At 41.7% G+C, this 13,048-nt stretch overlaps 1 protein-coding gene across 1 annotated transcript in view; it reads left to right on the top strand.

The window, feature by feature from the left end:
- The window catches only part of ndst1a (N-deacetylase/N-sulfotransferase (heparan glucosaminyl) 1a), a 49,001-nt gene that overhangs the window by 29,874 nt on the left and 6,079 nt on the right, over positions 1-13,048 (top strand). The window contains 7 exon segments of the mRNA XM_030145974.1: positions 3,692-4,330; positions 4,333-4,713; positions 6,527-7,009; positions 9,279-9,366; positions 10,116-10,270; positions 10,852-11,037; positions 12,904-13,032. Coding sequence (XP_030001834.1) covers positions 4,169-4,330; positions 4,333-4,713; positions 6,527-7,009; positions 9,279-9,366; positions 10,116-10,270; positions 10,852-11,037; positions 12,904-13,032 — 1,584 coding nt within the window. The 5' untranslated portion in view covers positions 3,692-4,168.

Raw genomic sequence — 13,048 nt, 5'->3', positions numbered from 1 at the left:
GAGATGACTGTCATTGAGTGTATCATGACTCAATTATTAATACAATTTTTGTTATTAAATGTTGTTATTGAATTATTAAATGCTGTTTCAATGTAGTTATTTTCTTTCTTTCCCCATCTTTAACATTAAAAACATAATTTAATGGAAAGTTAGTACAGTTATTAATTTATATGTTTTAAATAAATGCTTATATACCTGGAATGGAACCTGTTAGTCTGACAGCAGATATCCTCTAGAGTTAGAAGAGGCTGTAATTTCTGAAGCCAAAAGTCATTCAATAGCTAAATGTTAGTGACTATGTTATTTGCATACGTACATTTAGGAGGTTCATTACTGACCATTGATCTTAGAGGGGAGCTAAATGATCAGCCATATTGTCAAGGGAATGATGTTAAATTTCTATAGTAGTCCTGAAATACTGGAGGGGATGTGGACAGAAAAATAATATCAACAAAATCTCGAGTCTGTTGCTTAGACTTTCCATAGGTCAAATTAACTCTATCTATCTATCGATCTATCGATCTATCGATCTAATCTTTTTTTTTTTTCTTTCCCCTCAGAAATAACAATGACATGATGCACTTGGTGTCAAAGTTTGATGTGCATAGCAACAGTTACTAAGGAGGATGGGACTCTAAACCTAAAATTGATAGCACAGGTAAAAATAGCGCTCTTCCTCTCCAGAGACACTTAGGTTAACAGAGCAGTGAGCACTGGTGTAGGTGAACCATCATGTAAGGACACTGCCAAAGGCAACGACCTCCTGATCAGTCTGCTTCACATATTACAGGTACAGTAGGAAAATAAGAGACACTTGGTGTTATAAACTACAAGATACCACACTGCCTATATTGTAATCACATCAAGTCCCAGATAATCAGGACTGCAGGGTTAGCAAGTTTAATCACTGATGAAGGACAGAAGACCAAGGAAGATGTAGTTGGTAAATACCTTGGCATGATAAAGGAAAGTTTTCTGCTACCAACACAGACGCTCACAGCTAATATGCACACATTAATACTTATTCCAAGTCGTATGTCATCACAGCATTTAGAAATGTTATCACACATTGCAGATTTCCTGTCACATCAATACAAACATGTGGAGCATATAAACCCACCACACTCACTGAAGAGGAGTGCCAGTTATTTGACTTTTTTTTTCACTTCCCTGAATAAAAATAATTAAAAAATATATATATATATATATATATTAACAGAATAAATTCTTGTAAAAGCCCATTATTTGTGCTTTGCTGAAAACTGTATTGATCTCTACCCCTGGTAACTTCATTCCCTTTTATTTCCCTCTTCTGACTACTCTAAAGGCATCTCCCTCCCTTTCTCAGTCTCACTCTCTCCCCCACATTCCGTCCTTCAGTTATAACTCTCTGTATCACCGACTGAAGGTCAACATTAGGAGGCGGTCATCACTGGTGCGAATTGGGCAAGAAGTCAGGTCCTTCTGCGCCCATATTTGTTTGTGTTGTGTCACCATTTAATCTGCTCTCAAACCATGTCAACAGTATCATTAGTATCCATGCAGAGCGTATTGTCTCCCTGCGGACATTGGCCAAAGATAACATGTCCTCCACTCTGATTAATCATCAACAGAAAATTACTTTAAAATAGCTGTTTTCTTAAAGAGCTGAGCTTGGCAGGGTAAATGTTTACATATGCATTCTGCCTCCATTTATAAAGACTTTTTTTTCATACACCACAGTAGGACCAATGAATGCAAAATCACATAAGGTTTTTAAATAAATTTATCAAGAAACAAACTATGGTACCAGTTTTCTCTGCCTGAAATGTGTGAACTTTAACACCTCAGTTGTGTTGTAGTTACCTCTCACACAGAATCTTAAACGGTGGCAGCAGGAATGTGTAAAAGTTATGATCATGGAATGATTTTAGTAGTGTTGAAACGACTAATTTAGAAGTCAGCAGGCAAAAAGAGCTACTTGTCAACAATTCAGCAGAATTCGGTGATAAGAAGACTCATGGTAGCAGGTTGATTCTACAAGTGGCGACGCAAGCCCCTTTTGTCCAAAACGCCAAAAAACAGGCCTGGGTGTCAGGTTAAAAGTCCTTTTCTTTTCTTCTTTTCTGCGTCAGTGTTTTCAACAGCAGTCACTTCCTGTGGTTAATCATACTTGGATGTGCTGTGGCACGAACTGTGGCTCCTTCAGAAACAAACAAACAGAGTCCTGGGGGGGGGGGGGGGGTCTTCAAGCGAGCAGGCCTGTTGTTTTTTCATCTGTTCACTGCGATATATTCGCTCAACGCCTACTGTTTTTTTCATGGCCTCTCTTTACATTAGACTCTGTCTGCCTGTGAGGAAGAAACTTGGACACGACTCAGAGAAAAAGAAGGGTGATCTTTTGCATTGTGCTCACAGGGAGAATTAAGCGTCCCGTTAAGCTTAGCTCAGAGGCTGGTGGGGGCAGAGCTACTCGCCAGAATGTTGACCATGATTACATTAAAGTGACACTATAGAGACCCAACTTTTCCCCACGTACTATAGTATGTACTTGAATAATAAAAGGATTACCTATATGGAATGCTGTTAAATAATCCACTGTTAGGCTTCACTGTCAATAATGTATCCACTGTAATGCTGTCAGATGGATGATGGTCGTCTATAGGATTCAGTATGCTGTGCAAAGTATGGCCACTCTTGTATTTTTAATGTTACTCACCTTTAATTAAACCTTGTTTTATAGTGTTCCTAATAAACCCTTTGATGGCGTGATCAAATCTATTTTATGTCTAATTTGAGTCTGATGAGTCTTGATGGGTTTGGTGGGCACTGTTTAATGTCTTTGGGTTGAGATGGTTGCGACTCTACACTAATGTGGTGTCTAGGGTTTTATAAAGGCTTTGTGTGCATGTGCACCTCGATAGCTCTCCAGTTTAATGGACGGAGTATTTCCATGCAAAGGTAATGATGGTCTGTCTCTTGACTCTGCTGGGTCTCTAAATGGAGAAATGATGTTTTTGTAAGGGACTAGTTCACACTGTTCCTAGACTCTGAATTTGTACTGCTCACACTTAGCTTGATGGAAATTGACTAAAGGGCTCTTGTATTATGATAGGTTTGCAGAGTTAGGTGGATGTGTCATAAATACGGTAAGGGGACCCAACTAGGATCCTATTGTTGCCAGCTCCGTTGGTCATCGTCATCCTTTACTCTGCCTTTGTTTGCTCCCTTTCTCTCCTTTTGTTTTTCTTCTTTCTCCTGCACTCCATTTTAGTTTCGGTGTCGTGTGAATTTGAAGGAAATAGAAGGCGAGTGTCCCCGCGGGTGATGGCTTCACTTGTATGCAGTTGCACAGTCCTACTGGACTGAATTGGGTATTGGCTTACCCCGAGGCTTTGTTGTCACTCACATTCTGACTATTGATTGCGTGGAAGCTGCATGAGCAAGTGTGTGTGTGTGTGTGTACATTTGTGCATACAGGGGTTAGGTGTGTGTGTGTGTAGGGGGGAAATTGGCAGCTCTTACTTTGTGTAGGTGAATGCAAGGAGAGAATACTTTGGAGTGAACTTTTGGCTAGTTGGCATGGGGAATATACACATATCACCCACACAGTGATAAGCCTACACAACAAAAGAACGCAATGTGTCATTTGTTCCATAGGAGCTGAAGTTTCTGATTATAACTGTATTTTTCTGTGTTGCTGTTTTTCTAGGTCAGGAGATTCTGTCCTGAGGGAATGGTGCAGCTGAGATGACCTGTGTGACCTTAGTTTCCTCAAGAGATCATCCTCCAATCAAAAGAGTGGCGCAAAATCAAGCTGGGACATGGTTGGCAGGTTTGCATGATGGACAGGTGATGGAGTCTTCCATCATCTTTCTCCACCAGTGACTCGGCCTGCCAGCCCTCCCTCTGAGGTATAAGTGTGTACCAGTGGTCCAAGGCCCCCCATTTCTTTGCCATGGTGACATAAGCAGCACTGCAAAATGAGGGAGAGCCAACGTGAGACCGTCTCATTTCTTTCTCCAGTAGCTGCTGCAGCTGCTACCCTGATGTCGTTTGTATTTCACTTGATAACAAGACTGACTTTGTTGTGAATAGTCCATACTTGATATTTTCTAACTGCACAGAGAGAGACTGTCCCCAAGGCGTGTTGCTGGGCCAGTGGGGCGGAGTGGTGTGGTCTGAGACGATGCTGGGATGTGTGACACGCCTCCGTCGGCTGGTCCGTCTCCTCCCCCTGCAGACCTCCCTCCTCCTCCTCTTCCTCTTTTGCACCATCAGCGTCTTCATCTCTGCCTACTTCCTCTATGGCGTCAAGCGGGAGCTGGAGCCATCAGGAGGGGCACTTCTGGGTCCGAGGGGGCATCTGCTGACTCTGATGACCAGAGGGTCACTCCATCGCGGCTGCTACCTTTGCGGAGCGTCTCAGGGGGCCCCGGGGTGGATCCCGGAGGAACCAGGACAGATCCAGTGGTTCTGGTGTTTGTGGAAAGCCAGTATTCGCAGCTGGGTCAGGAGATTGTGGCCATCTTGGAGTCTGGCCGGTTTCGGTACAGGACTGAGATCTCTCCCGGTAAGGGAGACATGCCCACACTGACGGACAAGGAGAGGGGGCGTTTCACACTGGTGATTTATGAGAACATTCTCAAGTATGTCAACTTGGATGCCTGGAACAGAGAGCTGCTGGACAAATACTGTGTGGAATATGGAGTGGGCATCATTGGCTTCTTCAAGGTTAGGACAACACAACACTCCCTCTGTTCCCCCCTCCTCCTCCCCTCCTTCCTCTCACTCACACCTTCTGCCCTGTCCATCTGTCTCCACCGTCTCTAAGGAGATAGGATTCACAGGGTTGGAAAGACCTGCCTGGTTCAATATCACTCAGTCCCACTGCACTGTTACTCTTATGTTCTCTCAGTCTCTTGTTTTTCTTTATTCTGCAATCTGGCCCGCTTCACTCCTCTTTCACAGTCCCTTGTTTCTTCTCCTTTGTTTTCTCTCCTTCTGTTTTACTTCTAGCTATCCAATCCTCAGCCTCTCTAACTATTTCATCCTCTATATCTCTTTTCCTCTCTCTCTCTTCCTCTCCCAGTAATCCCTAGCTGAGCCTGTTTGCCCAAGGCCAGTTTTCAGGTCTTATGGTTTTAATCACCGTCTCTGAGCCATGGAAAGAATATAGAAAGAGATGGGGAGGCATGGAGGGTGGTGCAGTGATGCTAGGCGGTGTAGGTGAAGGTTAGAAAAGTCTGGCGGGATTTACTGTCTATAGGGAGGAGATGAAGAGCCGATGTGTGCATCCCAATGATGTGGACACACAACAGTTCATCTGCTCTCTGACCCAAAGCTTTCCAAAGAGGACGCATATTCCATCATGGCCAATATTCCCAGCCAGTTTTAATTTAACACAGATATCTGTATCAGCATAATGGCTCAGTAAGAACCATAAAAGTGCATTAAAATAAAGGGCAAAATATAGCAGAGGGACTAAGTGATATCTCCTGCAGACAAAATACTACTTTTGGACAGAATTCTTCCATCACACTTCATGTGCCGTCATATGACCCAAACCTAGTACAAACTCCTCATTTTGTCTTGGCTGCTTGGAGCCCTCTTGTTCAGAATTAACTCATTCTGTGCCTCATTTCCTCACATTTATATGATGTATATAATCATATCACACTGAACGCCTTAAATTGAAATATAAGCATGACAAAGACGTAACATGCCCTGGGCCTCATCCTCCAATATTAAGGAATCTCTATTGAATATTATTTTGTGTTTCTGGAGGGAAAAAAAAGATTGGTTATTGTTGTAATCAAACTTTATTTTTTTTTTGTAAAAAAAGCTTTTTTTTTTTTTTTATATTAAGTGTGGACTGCAGGTTACTGAAGCTCAAACTGACATTTTAGTTTAATAAAATATAAATTCTTAACATTACTTAGAGTTTGGTCTATGGAAACAAATTACCACAAAATGTCAAACCACAGTTTCTGACCAGCAGTCTGAAACGTGAACAAATTCAGTTTATAACTCTATTTAAAAAAAAAAAAAGAAAAAAAAGGTAAATCTCTAAAAGACATGATGGGCAAATATCTGTGCCCACCATGTGGACATCACACATATCAGGTCAGTGTTAACTTTATTAATGCTGTGTCCAACGCCCACTCACACATGGTGGTAACATTTTAAGATGAAGCCTACAAAGTAAAAGTGCAGGAGAGAGTAGGACTTGTGTATCTGCAGCAGTAGAGATGTGACAGAATTGGAGAATGGCAACTTGAGGAGGGTAAATCTAAATGAATAATCACGGATCCCTCAGCCTCGGCACACAGCAGGAGGTTATTCATTTTGACTGCAATCTTGCAGCATTGCAGATTGAGCATAGCAGGTAGGAGCTGTCTCCTGCCTTCACGTTTGAGTAGGCCTGACATTCCTTATTTCGCACATGATTGGAGAAATTGGGGAATTATATCCAATACATTTCTGTCTTCATCATTCCAGTGTATGATGAATCTGTGTGATTACTCTCTGTCTCTGTTTTGATTAGGCCAATGAAAACAGTCTGCTCAGTGCACAGCTGAAAGGCTTCCCCCTGTTTCTTCACTCCAATTTGGGTCTGAAGGACTGCACAGTCAACCCCAAGTCCCCCCTTCTCTTTATCACTCGATCTGGGCAGCCCCTGCCAGGTCCGCTCCCTGGAGACGACTGGACCGTGTTCCAGTCCAACCACTCTACGTACGAACCCGTGTTGCTGGCTAAGACCCAGTCAGCTGAGAGTGTCGCCTCGATGGGGCAGAACGCTGCCCTGCTCCCTTCAGTGGTGCAGGACCTCGGGCTTCATGACGGTATTCAGAGGGTCCTGTTTGGCAACAACCTGGTCTTCTGGCTGCACAAGCTGGTGTTTGTGGATGCTGTGGCCTTTCTGACGGGAAAGAGACTCTCACTGTCCCTAGAGCGCTACTTGCTGGTGGATATAGATGATATCTTTGTTGGCAAGGAGGGAACCCGCATGAAGGTGCCTGATGTAAAGGTGAGTTTGCATCTGATACCTTTTTCACACTGACTAAAGCATCTCATTTCACATCTTTAGTGTGAAAGTGTAGCCTTGACAGTAAATATGTTTTTCCTGGATCATGTCACTCTGCTTTAGGGTTGGGAGTCTTAGTTGTAAGGCCGATACGATAGGCATCTCGATACAGCATCTCCGATCCGATGTATTAAGATATGTGTGTGGCATCTTGCGATATGATACAATTCATACCCAAATCACGCGATTAAGCACAAGATTATTTACTGATCAAATAAAACCATGACTTTTCACAAACTGGCTGTTGTGCAATTTCAGAACACGTGCCTCACACATAGTCACGTGAAAAAGTTAGGAAGCCCCCCCAAATCTTTGATTTCTTTACCATATAAATGTCTGAGATTCAGATTTTTTTAATAACAATACTAAGATATGGAGCACATATATCAAAAGAGATGACACTAAATAAATACTTTTTTAAAACATGTTGGTAAATTCAATATATTTAAGAGGAAAAGTTGGGACACACTTGTGTTCATTATGCCTTCCGATGCCTAAAATGCAGATTGAATGCACCTGGTCAGATGCAAACCAAATGAAGATTGTTAGAGAGGCTTTTTCAGGATTTTATCTTTTCTATCTTTATCTTCATAATGAAGACGAGGGTGTCCTAACTTTTTCTCCATAAATAAATTGATTAGAATTTATCAACACATTTTAAAAAGCATTTCTTTAGTTTCATCTTTTTAGGTATATTTTCTCCACATTTTACTAGAATTAAAATAAAGATAAAAATCCCAGATATTTACATATGAAGAAAACTAAGACGTAAAAGGGGGGCATCCTAACTTCTTGCTCCCTCGCCGAATCAGTATAGTATTAATCCAAGGTGCATGTGCCACTGTGCATTCACGTAGCTCATACTATAGTGTGCAGTGTACACATTCGCGAATCCGCAGTGCACTTTAACGTGGGTCTTCAGAAAAGAAAAAGGTTACCCAAATAAATGGTAAGACTTTTAAATGCAAGTAAAAATATATTCTATTGAATGGATCAAATTTTATTGACACAAACATTCAATAACTGATGCATCTCGATATCATTCTAAATTTTCATTCACTCGCAGCTTCTCTACCAGTGCGCGTGTATGTCGGTGTGTCGGTACATATTGGATAATCTTCCCATCTCTATTCTACAGTATTGGCTCTAGCTATGATCAGTAGTGATGAAAACACAAAACCTGGGTGACATGATTTTCAGTTCATTTTCACTTTATAACGTGTGTAAATAGCTTTTTTCTCCCATCGGGAACAAGGTGTAAGCAATTTTGTTGTTCATATTGTGAAAGATGCAACAGTAGCATCTAGCACGAAGTGAGAGAACTTTTCCTGATTCAGTTTGAAAGCAAAGTGAATCTACTGTTCTCTCTTCATAATGTCAAGTACAACGAACCCAAATAAAAACAGACTGCATACTTGTCTACTGGCTACTCTGTGTGTGTTAATTTCGGGTGCAAAAGCAGTATGACTGTATATAGCGTGCTAAAATTTGTTGAACAAAAATTACCACAAAACAAACTAAAACCACTTAAAAATTCTTCAGCCATTTCTTTTAAAAAACTCATCCTTTGACTGGAATAAAGAAACTGCCTCACACGTATCATGTGCTACCCTCTGCCAGTCATACAGAAACCCCTTCTTTCCCTCCTCTCCTTTTGAATGCATTTGTCCCAGTAGGCCGCTCAAAGCTGACAGGCCCCACTGCTCACACTGTCACAGAAGCTCCCCAGCAATGAATATTTCAGGGGCCCAGAGACATACAAAGAATGTTGAAAAGCTCCGTGCCTGTGTCCCCTCAGAGTAGAACAGACCCCCTCGCATGTGGAGGCTGCGGGTGTAGAAAAAGTTGTGGAGAAAGCATCAAGGCCTCCTCACTGGCAGCGCAACAGCAAGCTTTTAGGAACGAATCACACCCTGACAAGATGGAGAAATCTGAGCAAGTGAGAGAGGGTGTGTGCTGGGAGTCTCATCCAACATGGAGATCAAATGAAACAAACACCCGAATCAGAGGAGAGCAAAATATCAAACAGAATGAAGGAGAGGAGTGAGGCAACTGGGAGTGGATGTTGGATGTTTACTGAAAGAAACTTGCAGAATGAAATATGTATGTGGGCACGAGTGAGCTCGGGTTTGTGCTTCCTCATTAATGTACTCGTGAACCAGTATGAGCACATCGTATATTGACTCACTATCCCTTCCTCCTACCACTCCAGGCCCTGTTAGAGACGCAGAGGGAGCTACGCACCCATGTACCCAACTTCACATTCAATCTGGGCTTCTCAGGGAAATTTTTCCATGCAGGTAAGATGCGACCTCTACTACTGGTAACTCTGCTGTAATAATATCCCATTTCTTCAGCTTCATTGTATTTGTCAGTCGTTTGTGGCTGTGGGGGATCATGGGGTTTTGTGGTCCATTCTGAAGAACATTTCATGGCATAAGACTAAGATCTATGCATTCATTTTCACTGTGCAACAGTTTTGCCCAAGGCACATGTGTGGGGAGTTGCATCCATACAAGCTATTATTTTTATTATTATTATAAATCCAGAAATTATGATTATAAACATTTTGAAAAGCTGGAGCAGATAAGTCAACACCACCTGAAAGATGAAACAAAGCAAAAATTGCTAAAGAATTCCACCAGGGACCAACTACACCCATTAGTGTGAAAATTCATTTAGTTAGTTTTGATCTTCTCTATATTGATTTTCCTTTAAATTGGTTCAGGTGGTGCCCAGAGTGCTTGCTTGGGCATCTAAGCCTTTTAACAGTACAGGAAGTCCTGTTCCTGTGTTTGCCTCCTACCACCGTCACTCTAATATTTGAACTTTCGTCTGTTTCCTCTCCGCCTCATTTCCTCCTTTTTTCATCACTGGTCACTTTTCACCTTTGCCACTTCTTTATCACTGTCCACATTTTTATCTCTGTAATTTCCTCTCAATCCGTCACCTCTTTTCTCCCTTTAACCTCCATGATCTTCCTTCTGCTGTCTCCCTCCGTGCCTGTCTGACTTTTCACCCTCACGTCTTTCCTCTCTCTAATCTCCAGGATCTGATGAAGAGGACCTGGGAGACGACCTGCTGCTTTCCTATGTGAAGGAGTTCTGGTGGTTTCCTCATATGTGGAGTCACATGCAGCCCCATCTTTTCCACAACCAGTCTGTGTTGGCTGAGCAGATGTTACTCAATAAGAAATTTGCTATGGTGAGTCATAGGGGCAAAGGTCACGTTATAACCACCTATGCATATGCTATTTTTAACGTGTACTGGATGTTGTCAAACCTTGCTTAGTATTTCCTATTCCAGTGGTTCCCAACCTTTTTGAGTCGTGACCCCATTTTAACATCATAAATTTCTGGCGACCCCAGACATTCAAAACAGAGACATTTTTCTCTTTGAGATGTCTTAGCGGGGTCAGGCGGGCGAAGAAATCTTTCCATTCTCGGTTCAGTCCTGTTTTCTGATTGTGACTGTGTCCGAGCAGGTTGAAGCATAGTAACGCATGCAGTCACATGATCGGGTCAGTCAAGATATACCCTCTCAGATATTATATCCTGCATTTTATTTGAACCGGATATTTATTAGGAAAAGTGTGTGGTCTTCTAATTGTAATGAAATATATATTGACTCAATAAAAAATTTGGAATTTTTAAAAAGATTTTATCAATTAATAGAAATTTCAGCTGACCCCATTTGAATTCCAGGTGACCCTATGTGGGGTCACGACCCCAAGGTTGAAAAATACTGTCCCATTCATTTTGAACCTTTTGTTTCCCCACCCACAGGAGCATGGGATCCCCACTAACATGGGCTATGCGGTGGCACCCCATCACTCTGGCGTCTACCCTGTCCACATGCAGCTGTACGATGCCTGGAAGAAGGTTTGGGGCATAAAAGTGACCAGCACAGAAGAGTACCCACATCTGAAGCCTGCCCGCTTCCGGCGAGGTTTCATCCACAGTGGAATTAGCGTAAGTCCACTCGCATACACCCAGACACCAATAAGTCCTCATTATCTTGTTACCTCTGGCCGGTTGCTGGGCTTCTCAACATTCGTTACATTTTCAGACCATAATTGCTCTCAGGGTTCTCTTCTTCATCTACATCCACACAAGTCCGTCTTTCATTCATTAAATATTGCCCCTCCATCTCTAGTCTCTCCAGTGCCTTTTGTATTTATTCTCCTATCCATCCTTCTATCTTCCCATTTTTTACTGTATCTTACCTTTATTTTCTATACATCAAGCTGCAGAAGTTACTTAAATTGATCAACATTAACCCCCACTCTGAGCTTTCAGAGTTGTTCAGTGACCACATTTAGAGTATGTTTTCTCCTTTATGTTATTGTAAAACAGCACTTACCAACAGCAAACTGAAGCTATGATGCACTATTCACAAACACCACAATCCTTAGACAAAAACAGTAATTTTACCTTAGAGATCTGCTGCCTTGGTCAGTCAGTTATTGCTGTTTTAGACATTATTTCAGGGCTAAACTAATGATCCATTCACAGTAGCAGTTCTGGGAGGTAAAAGTAGTGTTGTCAGTGGAGTCTGGTGCCTTTGAAAAGAGAGACTAATCTAATCTAAACCTTTGAAGGGCAGATTTTTTTTTGTTTGTTTTCCACCAAGTACATGACATGGATAATACCACCAATACTCAAACAGGTTACCCTACCTCCGCATCAGCTTTATACAATTCTTTGATTTTTGTAAATTTGCCAATTTACCTAAACAACACTGATGTCTTTTGTCACAGTTATGTCATATAAGTGGAATCAGGTTCTGCTTTGAGGAGCATTGTTATACTTTTAGTACCTTTTAAATTACTGATGGTGTTTTATATGTATGTTCTTAGCTTAGTGATTTATGTATGGTTTTAGAACTGACTTTTATTATGTTTTATGTATATTTTTTAGTGTGTATGTATGATTTAATGTATGGTTGTGATTTCTATTTTGTGTAACTTCTGCTGCTGCTATCTTGGCCAGGACACTCTTGAAAAAGAGATTTTTAATCTCAATAAGCTTTTTACTGGTTAAATAAAGGTTGAAAAAAAACATTTTCAGCTCCAAAAATGTTTTTGTGTGCTGTACCTCTGTACTCTTCTTGAGGCGTTATCCTCTGACAGAGACAACCATGAACTATGGGTAATGCTGTGTAGCAGGGCTGTGCAACATAACGGAGACTGACATCTCTGGCACCAGTGTAACAAGTGTCCGCAAACAATCAGTCGCTCAAATGTCAACACCAAAGAAAGTGAAGACTTAAATCTCCTGCAGAATAATATGAGCATATTATGAGAGCAAAATAAAAGTTGCCCAGATTTGATTCAGGAGGTTTAAAAGAAAGAAAGAGAAAATCTTATCTGTTTCTTTCCCAGGTTGACCTTCAGTGCTGATAGCAAACAGTGTAGCCTCAGTCCAGTTCCTTTGTAGTGTTGGCATTCAGTCAGCCTGTGTGGTCTCAGCGCTCTACTCGCGTCCTTGAGATAGTGCAGTCTGAATGGCCAGTCTCCACTGCTTACTGATGATTGATATTCAGTTCCCCAGACACTCCAAACTGTAAACGCATTTCCATGAATTTCCATATAGACTCAGAATGAATAAGAGGTTTGCTTTTCCTAGATGAGCTGCATAATATGAATGTTATTGAAAGCAAACAATGTGTGGGGTAACCGCCTGGAGTACTGACAGCTCTGCTCCGCTCTCAGTGGAGGGATGATGGTGTGTGTGTGTTTATATGTATTCATTTGTTTTGGATTTTTTGTGTGTGAACATGATTCTTTTTTCCTCATTTCTTTCCTGCCCTTTTGGTTGGTTTTGTTTCGATCATAGGTGCTGCCGAGGCAGACGTGTGGTCTTTTCACACATACAATCTTCTATAAGGACTACCCTGGAAGTCCTAATGAACTGGACAAGCTCATCAATGGCGGGGAGCTCTTCCTCACAGTTCTGCTCAACCCTGTGAGTCAAACAAATC

The sequence above is a fragment of the Sphaeramia orbicularis genome, chromosome 10, assembly GCF_902148855.1.
Source record: "Sphaeramia orbicularis chromosome 10, fSphaOr1.1, whole genome shotgun sequence".
Lineage (NCBI taxonomy): Eukaryota > Metazoa > Chordata > Actinopteri > Kurtiformes > Apogonidae > Sphaeramia > Sphaeramia orbicularis.
The sequence above is the reverse complement of the archived record's forward strand: the minus strand, read 5'-3'. Positions and strand labels throughout refer to the sequence as shown.